The 14,907-nt window shown below is 46.0% G+C and overlaps 1 protein-coding gene across 1 annotated transcript in view; it reads left to right on the top strand.

Annotated features, from left to right (window-relative positions):
- Positions 1 to 14,907, top strand: part of SLC25A42 (solute carrier family 25 member 42) — a 50,995-nt gene that overhangs the window by 12,315 nt on the left and 23,773 nt on the right. Inside the window, exon 3 of the mRNA XM_083180479.1 lies at positions 7,138 to 7,249. Within this exon, the coding sequence (XP_083036605.1) occupies positions 7,138 to 7,249 (112 nt within the window). The remainder of the gene's footprint in view (positions 1 to 7,137; positions 7,250 to 14,907) is intronic.

Genomic DNA, 14,907 nt, shown 5'->3' with positions numbered 1-14,907 from the left:
TTTTTTATTTTTTTTGGGCAGATAAATGGATTCTACAATCTATTTGACTTGCCCACACATTACAGATTTATTTCAGTGATCGGCTTATTTTTCCATCTAAAGATTGCATCTTCATATCTGGAAATTGCCCAATCGATCGTCATTTCAACTGTTCATAATGTAAATAAATAGAAGAAGACTAATTGGGAATGCCCACACATATGTAAAAGATCAGCAGATAATAACAGATTATTAAGCATGTTTAACAATCTGATTAAGCAATCGATTGGCGATCCCTATTCATTTTTTATTGGGATTGCCAAAAGGGGGAGCCCACACATCTAAAATTAATTGTGGCAATCCTCTCCAGATCTCAGGATTGTCACAATTAATTGCTGATGTATGGGGCCCATTAGCTGTCAGAGTGCACATGACACAAATACAAAATGTATCTACGTGCATGTGTGTTATGTATGTGTTTGCCCATCTTTTATTCTTGATTTCTTGTTTTACACCAAAGTTGTACAGTGGACCTATATTTGTACCGCTTCTGACACTAATATAATGTATGATCAGTTATCTTTCTCCTTCATACTTCATGGCAGCCATTACATTGGGTTCATCCCTCTCTCTCTCCCAATTAGACAGGTAGTTTTTTCCCCCTAGGATCCAACTCCTCCTCTTCCATATCCTATATAACTGAGCACCTCCCTCCTGACCATAGTCTTTTTTCCTGTCTCCTCTATCTGTAAACAGGTAGTTAAGTTAGTTAGAGTAGGTAAGCATGCTATGCGGTGACCTGGCAGCATGGGGATGGCAGTGCCTTAACCCTAAACATTGATCCTGGCCAGAGGCGTGGATCATTCCCCTGCTTCCTGAGTGTTATGGGGATTGGCGGTGCCTTACCCTGAAAGGAAGGTATGGCAGAACGGGTGGAACTTGTGCCCGAGTGTTCTGTATGCAGGACTCACCAGGGATGCATGGCCGTTTAGCGGTGCTGGCTGAGATGCACGTGGTGTTTGTCCGGGGCAGTAGGGAGAGGCAGAGGCAGCATGTCCGGCGTGGTCACTGTTCCCGGCGGTGGTTTTGTAGCTACTCCGTGTAGTAGAGCCGGAGGGAAGTGACGCGCATTTCCGGCGCCGGCACGCGGTCTGCGTTCCACAGCAGGCCGTGTGCGTTCCAATTACCGGAAGTGCCGGTATTTATAGCGCCTGGCCGGTGTAACAGGCGCTGCTGCTTATTAACATTTGAAGTGGATTCTGAAAGCGCTGCACATCATGGAGGATGCCTCTCCCAAACCTAATGTACCGCTGCCCAGGTAAGTCCTCTTTGAGGACTGGTTCTTTACTTTTGCTGAGGTTAGAAAAAAGTTAGTTAGTCTGTTTATTCTCTCTTTTTTAGTGTGCCTGTAATTGCCAAAAAGAAAACTATTAAAAAGAAAGTGGATAAAATTTTTCTGGCATGTGACAAATCATTTATTGGTGAAGATGTGTTGTGTAAAGATTGTCTCAAGAAGAAAGAGGCTGCTTCTGTGTCTTCTCAAATCTCTGAGCTTAGAGAGTGGAGGGAAAAGAACTTTGTGACTAAAAAGGAGTTTACTAGTAGTAAAAGGTCTAGGTCACAAACCAGCTTGGACAGAGATGATGATTGCGGGTCAGTGATTGCCGGTTCTGATGATAACGCCTCAGGTGGATCCACTGCTGAGTCAGGGGAAGTCATCGAAGATGAGCGTTTATTTAATCTGGAATTAGTTGAAGTGGTATTAAAAAACCTCTATAGGACTCTGAATTACAAACAGCCAGAAAAGAAAGAGTTGGATGCCTTATTTGAGGACAGATCAAAAAAAGGCAGGTGCTTCCCTGTCCATAAAGTTGTTAAGGATATCTTAACAAAAGAGTGGAGTAATGTGGACAAGCGAGTTGGTTCCTTTTAAAGGATTGATAGGATGTTTCCTATTGAGGATGAGGACTTTTTAAAATGGTGTGGCATCTCTAAAATAGATGCGGCTGTCTCTGAAGTCACCACTCGCACAACCATACCGTTGGAGGACGGTGCGTCCTTAAGAGACCCCATGGAGAAGAGAATAGAGAGTGCGTTAAAACGGTTACATATATCAACATCTGTTTCTATGAAGTCAGGAGTGGCCATAGCATCTCTTTCTAGAGCATTAAGAATTTGGTGTGCCTCATTGCAAGATGGCCTGCAAGATAGAACCAGATTAGCAAAAGTCTGGCGCAAATCCAGTTGGCGGTGGATTACGTCTGTGAGGCGTCATTAGATGTGTTGCATTTTTCCGCCAAATCCCTGACATCTGGCGTAGTGGCCAGAAGGGCCCTGTGGTTAAAATTGTGGGCGGCAGACTCTCATTCTAAGAATAAGCTAGCAACGCTTCCATATGAAGGTGCCTTTCTGTTCAGAAGTAAACTCGATCAGATGATTCAGAGGATGTCGGGAGGCAAATCTGTGAGGTTGCCTCAGGATAAGAGAGGCAGATTTCCTTCTTATTCCAGTAGGCAGTCATACAGACAAGCCAGATCATACAGGCCTGGTAGGCCACTTCGTGACAGGTACACCTCAGATACAACACGTGCATTTTTTTGCCAGTCCATCAGGAAGAGAGGCGAAAGTTCCAGCGCAAGTCAGAAGCAGTGACGCCAGATATCCCATTGAGCAGATCCCAGTAGCAGGAAGGCTCTTAAGGCCCCCATACACTAGGGCGACTTGTCCTTAGGACAAGTCGCCCCTGACTTCCCCCTGAGCTTCCCCGGCTGCTCCCCGGGGGAGCTTGATTAGATTGGCACTTGATGTGCCATTTTTTACATGTGATAAATCGTCTCGATTTATCACATGTAAAAAACCCAGGGGGGGGGGCTGCTGGTGCAAGCAGGGGGGCTGGGGACGCTGCGGGAACACAGACGCTGCGGGGGACACAGACGCTGCGGGGGACACAGGCGGCATAGAGCCGGGCAGAGGGAGCCGGGAGCTGTCAGTGCTAGAAAAAAAAGCCTACTGTATACAATGAATGGGCAGCCTGTGATTGGCTGAGCGCTCTCTCAGCCAATTGCTGATTGGCTGAGAGAGCGCTCAGCCAATCACAGGCCGCCCATTCATTGTATGGGCTTTTTTTTTTTTTTTATTCAGTGCTGACAGCTCCCGGCTCCCCCCGCCCGGCTCTATGCCGCCTGTGTCCCTCGCAGCGTCCCCAGCCCCCCCTGCTCCCTCCACCGCCGCACCGCCCCACTAGGTCCCAAGTCGGGTGGTCGGACGTGCAGCAGGTCCGACCACCCGACGCAGATCCGATGCGCACGGGACCGCGCATCGGATCTGAGGGGACATCAAAACTAGCCGATTTTGGTCCGATTTAGGCCAGATCCGACTGATCTGGCCTAAATCTGACCAAAATCAGCTAGTGTATGGGGGCCTTTAGAGTTTGCTCATATCTGGGAACAAACCATCAGGGACAGATGGGTTTTAGAGATAGTAACCAAAGGTTACCATTTAGCGTTTCTTTCAAAGCCAAGGTTGGCGAAATTTTTGAGTTCCATAGTTCCTCTACTAGAAACAGAAAAGGAGGTCTTAGAGTTAAGCTTGCATGCTCTGATCGACACAAACGCAGTCGAAGAAGTCCCAGAAGTAGAAAAGGGACTAGGATATTACTCCCGCTTGTTTGTTATAAGCAAGGTATCCGGCGGGTTCAGAACCATCCTCGACTTAAGGAATCTAAACGACCGTCTAAGAAAAAAGAGGTTTCATATGGAAACAACCAAATCTATTTTGATGGGTATCAAAAAAAACGATTATCTAATAGCAATCGATTTTAAGGATTCGTATTTTCACATTCCCATTGCTCCAAGCGACAGAAAGTATCTGAGGTTCGCCATAAAGGAAAGACATTTCCAGTTCACATGTCTGCCGTTCGGCCTAACTTCATCCCCTCGAGTCTTCACGAAGGTTCTGGTGGTGCTAATAGAAAGGCTAAGAAAGCAGAAGATCATGATATGGGCGTATTTAGACAACATCTTGATGGCAGCTCAGTCCAAAGAGGAAAGTATTGTCGCAAGGGATTACACCAAGTTTCTTCAGGACCACGGGTGGTTGGTCAATTGGGAGAAGAGTCGGCTCGTTCCTTCGCAAAATATTCAATTCCTGGGCATCCTAGTAGACACGGTTTCATTTCAAATATCCCTTTCAGAAAGAAGGTGCGAGAAGATCCAGCAGTTGGTTACGCTCATTTGCAACGAACCTCGTGTATCCCTAAGAACCGCAATGAGTCTGCTGGGGATGATGGCCTCCGCGGTAGACGTAACTCCCTGGGCAAGATGAAGGATGAGGCCGTTGCAATGGTTCCTTCTAAGGTTTTCCAGGAATCACACATCACTAGATCAGATGATAAAAATTCCAGGCACGGTAAGAGAATCTCTGACATGGTGGGGGTACAAACTGCTGAAAGAAAGAAGATTGTCGCTAGAAAGTCCAAGATTCGAAGTAATAACTACAGATACCAGTGCCACAGGTTGGGGGGCACATGGCTTGGGAATATCATGCCAAGGAAGGTGGTCACTTCAAGAGAAGGAATTGTCTTCCAACCACAGAGAGCTGAGAGCAGTGTGGCAGGCGGTGAAATTCTTCGCAGAAGACATCAAAGGGTCTCATGTTCGCGTTTTTTCAGACAACGTCACAACTGTTCACGTTTGAACAGCCAATCGCAGCGATCGCTGAGGGGGGGGGCATCGGTGCCCCCCCTGGGCAATGAGGGAAGATGTCTGCTGTCAGGGACAGCAGACATCGTCCCTCTGTCACTGCGTCTATAGACGCGGTGACAGTTTAAAGTCATGACGTACATTTACGTCATGTGTCGGGAAGTACATCCCGACCATGACGTAAATGTACGTCAAATGTCGGGAAGGGGTTAAAGCTGTACTACCACATAATACATTATATTAATAAATTGCTTCTAGCTGTAGCTGTGGGAAAACTGCAAAATATGTTGCTTAGGTGCTAGTACCACTTTTTACAAAGGGGTAATTCAGTAAGGATCTCAAAAGCTGGTTTAAAGGAGAAAGAGAAGAAAATTGCGCGGTGGATGCACACCAAAAAGAATGTTTTATTTCATCATTTAAGACTTAACCTTTATTAATTGGTTTATTTTAAAATATTTAGAGAAGAGCCAGATATCTGTGTTCTTTTATATGGAACTACAGGTCTGGGTCCACTCCGCTTTTTGTGAAATGGATAAGAAGTTAAAATTGGACATACAGGTCACACATACATATAAGGTGAAGTGCTTGTGCACTTTTGAAGTAAGAAAGTGTGTTGTTATAGTTTAAAAGTGTTTGGTAGACGTGTTACTGTGTTCTGTTGTTGCTGTATAGCAGTATTAGAGTTGGCAGTTCATGTGCCTTTACTCTCGGACACTAGGGTTGGGGTATAGGACAGTATATCGTTAGATGAAATTGACATCAAATGTGCCAGTTTTATTTTTTCACTTTATTGTGTTTCTTTTGTTCACAATTATACGGTGGTGGTGTCACTTGGTATTTTATCGTGACACTGTAGCCTGGTGATAGGTGCCTTCTCAATAAAGGTTATGTTGGCACCTTGTGTGTTTGAGCACCTTTTTCCTCTCCGACCTTGGGTAGAGTCGGTAACTCTGTCTGCATGTTACATCTGCTCCACATGGTTTTGTCCATTTGAGATCCTTACTGAATAACACCCCTAAAAGTGAAGTATAAAGGTAAAATGATTGGTAAGAACTTAGAGTATGTTAGGTGAATGGTAATTAATGCAGCTAAAGTATGGGCGGTTGTGAGTATTAGAACAGTTAAATGGTACATTTAAAAACATACTTCTATTATAAAATATATAGATGTGCCAGCGCTGGCTGTACCAATTATTAGACAAGACGGTTCTCAAAAAATGATTAAACTATTTATTAATAAAAATACATAATAAAAAAGGTACTTGTTTCCTAGCACGGTGCCACCGATTTTGATTGTATCCATCGTCGGGAAAATCGGGTCGATCGCATCGCATGCCAACCAAATCGCATGCGATGCGATCGACCCGATTTTTACATTGGAATCAATGTAAAATGGTCCCTGAGACCCGATTTTACATTGATTTCAATGTAAAAAGCCCCAAAAACCCCCATTTTAATACCAAACCCCCCCTCATGTTTCAAATGTCCCCCCCCCCATTGTTAACGCCACCCCACTATTGACGCCAACCCGAAGTGTGGCGAGCGCAGCGAGCCCGTGGTACGCGTCCTCCGACCTTTTCATACCCCTACTATCCACCAGGGCTTTACAGGTATCCACGTCCCCTCGCGGGGTTCGCTGCGCTCGCCACGCTTCGGGCTCGGTGGCTCGCTGCGCTCGCCACACTATATAACATCAACTCCACGCCGACGTGGATAGTAGGGGTATGAAAAGGTCGGAGGACGCGTACCGCCGCCCCTCGTGGGCTCGCTGCGCTCGCCACGCTTCGAGCGCAGGGGCTCGCTGCGCTCGCCACACTATATAAGATCAACTCCATGCGTAGTTGGATAGTAGGGGTATGAAAAAATGGGGTGCATTTAACATGGGAGCCCAGATAATACATAAGTACCGAATTATATCTCAGGGATATTTAGCATATTGGAGCGTCTATATCACATGGCTATTGGAGCATATGGTTTCCAATTAATAGAGGCTGACAAAGATGTTCATATTACCATCCAATTTTCCTGGTAGATGTTTGTGTCCAGAGTATGGTGACCCAGTAGTCCTTATTTGCCCTATAATTTCAAGGGCTGAGGCTTCCCAATCAGACTATCTTCCTCTGTGCTGGAAAATTAGGGACAATGCAGCTATCCCACAAGGATGGTTCCAGATATTCTTATGAGGGATGTCAATAAGGGATGGACAGGTCACAAAGATGGTGAGGATGGTGTCAGCAAATAACACCTGTCCATCCCCTATTGACGGGGCTAGCGAAGCGTGCCGTGCAAAGGGACACAGATGCTGCTGCGACTGAGTTGCTGCCGGCGTGAAACTAAACAAGTACCATTTTCCAATCGTTTGTTTTTAAGGGTCTGACAACCCTGTGCCAGCAGCTGCTGATTAGCGCACTCCACAATATATCCATACTTCTATTATAACTCTTTATATTCTTTTTCAGGGAAATAAAAATGGCAAAGTCGTTCTCAACTCCTTGATGTCCGGAGCTCTGGCTGGAGCTGTGGCCAAGACAGTGGTTGCTCCACTAGATAGAACTAAAATCATATTCCAAGGTAACTATCAATGTAGTCCTTGGAAGTCATGATAATTCCTCTTGTACAGAACTGCCCAACCAGCACTCTGCATCTATAAAATGTATTTTACATACCATTGTTGTGGTTTATAGTGAAAAGTGTTAGTAGATGGTTCTGGACAGTAACATAAGCTAGATTTCAGAGGTTTCTGATGTTCCTTTTTTACCTGAAAGAATAATCTAATTACACAGTTCTGTCCACGGCCCATTGAATACACCCCCTTTTGTCTACACTCATAAGGGTGTATTCATTGCTTTCAGCGAGCAGTGCTGCCTGCTCGCTTCCACAGCTCGCAGGGTCAGTATGCAACTGACCCCCTGCACAAGCCGGTTTCCCCCTCACTAGGTTTTTGGAGCGACGGGGGAAACAGCATATGCGGCAGCTAAAACAGCAATGCTCGTGCCCTGCATTAGCCGCAAGCCTCGCGGTTTGTGTAATCATCGCCGTCCTCTGACAGCAAAGATTTCCCCGGCACATTGAATAGGGTGAGCGGCCGACGCGGGTGTTTTTGTTTTCGGTGATCCCTGCCGTTTAACCACCTTGCCGGCCACATTGAATACACCCCATCAAAATGTGGATTTAGCATGCCCTATAAAACCAAGTTATACTTGAGGCACTTAAAAAAAAAAAATATTATTTTGGTTTTATCCTTGTAGATGTCAGTCAAGATAATGTGTCTCTAAATATAAACCAATAGAATAGAAGGTATGTGTTTTTGCTGAAATGAAGTCAGAGGTCGCATAGAATAAGCTGGATGGACCCATTATCACATTACTCTGGTTAAACTTCTAAGTACTCAGCACTGAGGTGGTTCAATCATTTATTAAGTAAGCAATGCCGTAAAGTCATCATTTTTTTTTTTTTAAAGACATTTTATTTGAACATTTTTCAATAATGTAACAGACATAACAAATAAAGAGTACATCATCGCACAGAGAGGAGTCAATTGTAGTTATTAAACATAATCCTAATCTGGACCATCATACATTTCACAGTTTGAAACATCACAGGTATATATCAACATAGGATTTAAGTATAGCTACTAATCAATGCCATCAGAGAAGGTGGTAAAAATGAAATAATATTCGTCAGAGACAGTTTCTCTTGACCTGAGCCCACAGGTCCTAAGTGAAAAAGGGGACTCAGGGGTATGCTGTTCCCACCAGTTGTGAGGTATCGGGACCGATTACAGATGGAGTAAGGGGGGAAGAATGCGTAGTGAGAATTATATCTAAGTCTGGTATAATAGCCCACTTCAAGATCTTAGGTCACAGCAGAGTCTGTCGTTTTCTGACTCCCACTGTAGCGATATAGTAAAACCAATAACAAACATATTTGGAAAGTAAAAAATGAAAGAATAGCATCAAAAGGAAAAAGGGGGGAAGGTGGGAGGGGGGGGGGTAAATGACAGACGGGGGGACAATACAGCACTCACTGGGAGATACCTACTGTAATATATTAATTCTACGTAATCTGGCGTAGCATAAACCAATTGGTGTTTTCGAAGATTTTTTGAATGGATGCCTGTAGTGTGGGATCAAGTGACTGAATGTAGAAGTCCCACTTAGCATAGAAGCGTATTACACCCTTTTCTATATCACAGAGTGATGCCTGTCGTTCATAAAACATTATTTTAATAAGTGAGTTTTTCAACTCCATGAGTGACGGAGTCGACTTATGGATCCAATGGGTCAAAATTAATTTTTTAGCCTGGACCAATATCAAGGTGAGGAGTGAGAGTAGCTTTTTTTTTTGGGGTCCAAGGTTCCAATTCTTGAAATTGAGGAAGGGGAGGGGATCATATGTGAGCTGCAAGGAAAATAAGGCATTCAGGAAACCCATCACCTTCCTCCAAAAAGTCCTGATCTTACCACATTCCCAAAAATTATGGAAAAAAGTGGCGCCGGTTATTTTGCATTTTGGGCACAGGCCCAGATCTCCAGGAACAAAGTGGCTCCTCTGTTGCTGTGATATATAGGCTCTATTTAGGAATTTTAGGTGGGTCTCCTGAAGGGAAGCAGATTGTAGGTGCTTGAGAGTAGTAGGTAGTTTCTTTAGCAATGATTGGGTCGGAGGGAGGGAAGGGATATCAATTTGCCATTTGGAGTCCAATGCTTGTAGGAGTTTTTCCCTTGGGAGCATTATCAAGGACTGGTATAGGTTTCTAATCCTGTATCCCAAAATATTATGTGGGGCTAGCAATGTTAGGATAGGGTCTGAGGTGATTGTGGAGGCAAAAGGAGGAGGTAAAGATTGAGCATAGTGACGTGCTTGTAGGTACATGAAGAATTGGGACCGAGGTAGTTGGAATTTATCCGCAAGATCTGTGAAAGAAAGAATCGTTCCTCCTGGATCAAAGACATTGCAGATAGCTGAGATGCCCTTCTGACGCCACTCCAAAAACAGGGGGTTATCTAGTCCCAGGCTAAAAGTTGGGTTGCCCCAGAAGGTAGCATGGGGAGTATTAGTTGGATTTCTATTGAAACGTTTGTGGATAGTAATCCACATTTTATAGGTTTCCCTGAAGAGGAGATTATCCCTTATATCCTTGGGAAGTTTATTGCGTGGGGTATGAAGTAAGGCCGACGGGGCATATGGATGGAAAAAGGCGCGTTCTAGGCTTTCGTTAGTGTATAGAGATCTGTTTAGGAGCCAATCTGTAGCATATCGGAAAAGGGCAGCTTGTGAAAAGTTTTGGGCTTGGGGTAAGCTAAAGCCTCCCTCTGCCTTGGGGAGAAAAAGTCTGGCCAGGGGCATTCTTGGTTTTTTTCCTGACCAAATAAATTTGGTGACCATTGAGTTATAGCGGGAGAGATCCAATTTAGTGAGAGCTAGGGGTAGCATTTGTAGGAGGTAGGATAGTTTAGGAAAAATCACACTTTTTATCACAGTGACACGTCCATAGAGGGACAGAGGGAGAGTCTGCCATCTTTCCAATAATTTCGAGATGGTCTGTATTACAGGCTTAAAATTAACGTTGTATAGTGAGTCAAGGTGTAGGGGAATCATAATGCCCAGGTATTTCATTGGTGAGGTACAGATAGCGAATTGTCGTAGCGTAGGGAAAGAGTCAGAGTATGATGAGGGCCAGGCCAGGGGAAGGATACGAGATTTTTCATAGTTAACCCTGAACCCTGAAAAAGATCCAAAATGATCTATGAGTGTCATGGCCTCTGGGACTGATTCGGGGGGGTTTGACAGGAAGAGGAGCATGTCATCCGCAAACATACTCAGCTTGACCTCTTTGTCTCTTATTTTAATCCCCGAGACCGAAGGGGTGGCTCTCAGCTTTACGGCTAAGGGTTCTAGTGCTAGGGCGAAAAGTAACGGGTAGAGAGGACAGCCCTGGCGTGTGCCTCGTAGAAGGCTAAAGGGGTGGGACAGATAACTGTTGGCCAGGATTTGGGAGGTAGACTGTGAGTAGAGGTTCATGATTGCATTAATAAAGGGTTCTGGGATTTGGAAGTTTCTGAGTGTGGTGATGAGATGGTCCCAGGAGACCATGTCAAAGGCCTTTTCGGCGTCTAGGGAGAGAATCGCCTGTGGTGGGGGGGTTCTTAATGAGTGATGCCATTGCATAACTGTGAGGAGTTTTCTGACATTCAAAACAGAGTGTCTGCCCCATATGAAGCCTGTTTGATCTTTATGGACAATTGCCGGGAGAAGTAGTTTAAGTCTGTCAGCAAGAATTTTAGTGTAAATTTTGTAGTCAGTATTTAGGAGTGATATAGGCCGATAGGATGAGGGCTGGGTAGGATCTCGGCCCGGTTTCAGGATAAGCGTAAGGAGTGCAGAGTTAAAATAGGGGGGCTGGGGGGTACCTTTGAGGAGGGAGTTAAACATAGTTGTTAGTGGGGTGACCAGTTTGGGGGCAAGTAATTTATAGTATTCACCCGTCAAACCATCAGGGCCTGGTGCCTTTCCTGGTTTGAGGTGGCCAATCGCCCCAGTCACCTCCTCTTCAGTGATTTCGGCCATTAGTGAAGTAGCACGTTCGGCATCCAAGGTGGGAAGTTTAGTCGTGGCCCAGAAGGTGGTTTTGCGATCCTGATCTACGGGCGCAGTGGCATATAGTTTAGAATAAAACCTATGGAGTATGGCCGATATGTCTCGTCCTCTATGGAGGAGAGTACCAGCATCATCTCTCAGGGAGGTGATCGTGGTGGGGGGGTGTTGGCCTTGCAGGAGGTTGGACATTAGTCTGTTAGATTTACCACCAAATCTATGGCATTTACTTTGGGTTTGGAAGGACAATCTGTTTTCGAGTTTAGTCAGAAGGGCATCAAAAATAGTTTTGGCTTGGGTGAACGCTAATTTGTTTGGGGTAGTAGGTGAGGTTTTGTAGTTCTGATAGGCCACCGTCAATGCGGTCTGTGCTTCCAAGTAGTGTGTAGTTCTTTCCTTACGGAGATGGGAGGTATAGGAGATTATTGTGCCCCGCAACACTGGTTTAGACGCTTGCCAATACATGAGGGGTGAGTCAGTTGATGCGGTTACATTGTTATGCTTGTAATCCATCCAAGTGGACTCAAGCAGGGATCTAAATTTGGTTGAGTTGGCTAAGTGACTAGGAAACCTCCAGTTTATATAGGAGCCTCTATCCTGAGTGGAGCGCAGGGAGGTCCAGCATGCGGCATGATCGGACACAGTAATTGTCTCAATCCCCGCATCCTGGACCCGGGGAAAAGCCTGCGTTGAGAGCAAAATATAATCTATGCGGGATAGTGTACCGTGGGCTGCAGACAGGCATGTGAACTCACGCTCCACTGGGTTGAGGGCTCTCCAAACATCAGTAAGATGTAGGCTGGACATCAGGTACTGGATACCATGCCTGGGGGGTGGTCGTCTAGAGCTGATCACAGAGTCCCTATCTAGTACATTGGAGGCCACGACGTTGAAGTCTCCTGCTAATACGATTGTGGTGTCTAAATAAGGCGTCAGCAGTGTAACCAGGTTCCTAAAAAATACTTTGGAAAATACATTAGGGGCATATACATTACACATTGTGACTCTTGTTGAATGTATGGTGGCGTCCACGAGTACCCATCTACCCTCTGGGTCAGTGATGGTATTATGAATTTGCGTTGGGGAGTTTTTATTGGTTAAGATAGCGACCCCTCTAGATTTTGAATTATAGGGAGACGCCGCCAGCAGCGCCCATCCCATGGTGTTTAATTTTAGAGTCTCCTGAGGGGTTAGGTGTGTCTCCTGCAGAAACACTATCTCCGCCTGCAGTTTGCGGAGATATAGCAGGGTTTTTTTCCGTTTAGAAGGGACATGGAAGCCACCCACATTCAAGGTTACTATCTTTAGTTCAGCCATAGCATTCCATGGAACAGTGGTGATTGGTAAATTTCCTTCTTCTCAACAATAACAAGCAATAAAATACAGTGCCTCCAAATGAGATTAACAATCTTCGTGACACATATAACTCTGACAAGGGGAAAAAACACGAGGGGGAGACAAGGGGTAAGCAGGGGGAATGGGAGAATCCGGGGGGCCGGGAGCAGGGCCACCACAACCATTATACTGGAAAAAAGCAAACATTGAGTGAATAAGGTGGACCAACCCCGACGTCCCAGCATCCCACATAGAACGTATAGTAGTAAATACAAAGAAAGACCTCCGGAGTCCCAGCAGCAGAAGCGACTGCTGGGTACCGCATCCCCTGGGGGGAAGCAAGTCACAAACATATAGCATTAGGCTCGCCCCAGCCTTATATATATATATATATATATATATATTAACTTTTCGGGGCCAACGGGGAGGGGGGGGGGGGGGGGCGGGGTACCAATACAGATCCCCATCCCCCTCCCGGGCACCGGGGTAAACATTCAAAACACGCCAAACAGTAAATTCAATTCTTAGTAATCAACTAAGCGCCATAGCAAACAAGGATCAATGCAGCATATCAAACTTGAATCAAACTTTTAGCAACGGATTATGGTTATGGCCCGGAATCCAGAGAGTATCAGGCCGTGTGAGAACGTCCAGCAGGGCCGCATGGCCGTATAGGTAAGTATCGCTGCAAGGAGAAAGGTATCAGGGCATCTGCCACACATAAGTGTGGTGAGAAATAAGTGATGTCCGTCCAGAGTTACAAATCCGGGTCCTCCTGCATGTTATCAGGGCCCGCCGGGGAAAAGGTAGCCTGAGCTTGGTCAAGTAAATAAGCCTCTGCATCCTGTACTGTGCTGAATTCTGTGAAAGAGTTTCCTGAGAATAGACGCAGCTTGGCGGGGTAAAGCAGGGCAAACTTCACTTGGTCTTTTACTAGCCTGGTGCAAAGTGGCGAGAATTCTTTTCTCGCTCTCGTGACCTCTGCGGAAAAGTCCTGAAATATCAGAAGTTTGTTTCCATTCCATTGTAGGGATCGGTTCTGTCTAAATGCAAACCACAGGGCCTCTTTGTGCTGAAAGTTAAGGCACTTAAATATCACAGCACGAGGTCTGTTGGTACGGCCATCACGGGCAGGGCCGAGCCTGTGTGCTCTCTCAATTATCATGCCTGTACAGGCGTCTGCTACATTTAATAAGTCGGGGAGGGTTGTCAGGAGAAAGGCATATAAGTCAGGGCCTTTAAGTGTTTCTGGGAGCCCAATGATGCGGAGGTTGTTCCTCCTGGAACGATTTTCCAGGTCGTCCAGTTTGCTTTGCATGGCATATGAGGATTTCTGAAGCAGCTCAGTGGAAGATTTTAGGGCAGAAATGTCCTGAAAGGCTTCCCCCATGTGAGTCTCATTGGTGGTCACCCTTTTGGAGATCTGTTTCATCTGTGACTTTATGTCTTGGACTGACTGCTGCAGCTTAGCAGCATGAGCATCCAGGATGGGGTTAATAGTGTCTTGTATGGCTCTGACTATATCTGCATAAGAGAGTGCAGGACCCTGAGATGAAGATGAGGGGGGGGTGAATAGCTCAGGTTGGGTGAGAGGTGTAAAAGTGTTCTCCCTGCCACTTACTTGGGGCTGTGCTGGTGCTGTCACAGCATGCATCTGCTGTGTGACTTGTGGTGCGCCGGCGGCCATCTTGGATGTGGCGCCCGGCGGAATGGAGGGCTGGAGCTGAGTCTGTGGGCTCCCCTGAGTGAGTTGTTTTTTCATTAGTGGCAGCGGGGGGTCTGCAGGTCCCTCTGGGTGGGAGCTGACAGTTTTCTGTAGTTGTAGGGCTGCTTGGCGAGGCTGACTGGTCCCCTGTGCGCCGGCGGCGGCCATCTTGGATGTGGCGCGCGGCGGAACGGAGTGCTGGCGCTGCTCCTGCGATCTTCCCTGCGCCAGGTATCTGTGCATTGGTGGCAGTGGGGAGTCTGCGGGACCCTCCAGGCGGCAGCTGGGGTGGCGAGGCGGCTGTGGGGCGGCGTGTCGGGGCTGGCAGGCTGGGGCAGAGACGGAGCTCAGCACAGTGCTGCTGCTCCCATGGGGGGCGGAAACGGAAGTCCCCCGCCGTAAAGTCATCTAAAACCATTTTATAAATCTGTGGTTGAAAATAGTCTAATTATAAGGTATACATTTGGATATGAAATAAAAAGAAATTCAAGAATTATTAATAAATGTTTAAGCTTAATTGATAAAGATAGTGGGAGAAAATAGAGGTGTCAAAGTTGTTGCTGCTAAATGTACACCATTAAACAATGAATCC

This window comes from Crinia signifera, chromosome 1 (assembly GCF_055691185.1).
Source record: "Crinia signifera chromosome 1, ASM5569118v1, whole genome shotgun sequence".
Classification (NCBI taxonomy): domain Eukaryota; kingdom Metazoa; phylum Chordata; class Amphibia; order Anura; family Myobatrachidae; genus Crinia; species Crinia signifera.
The sequence above is the reverse complement of the archived record's forward strand: the minus strand, read 5'-3'. Positions and strand labels throughout refer to the sequence as shown.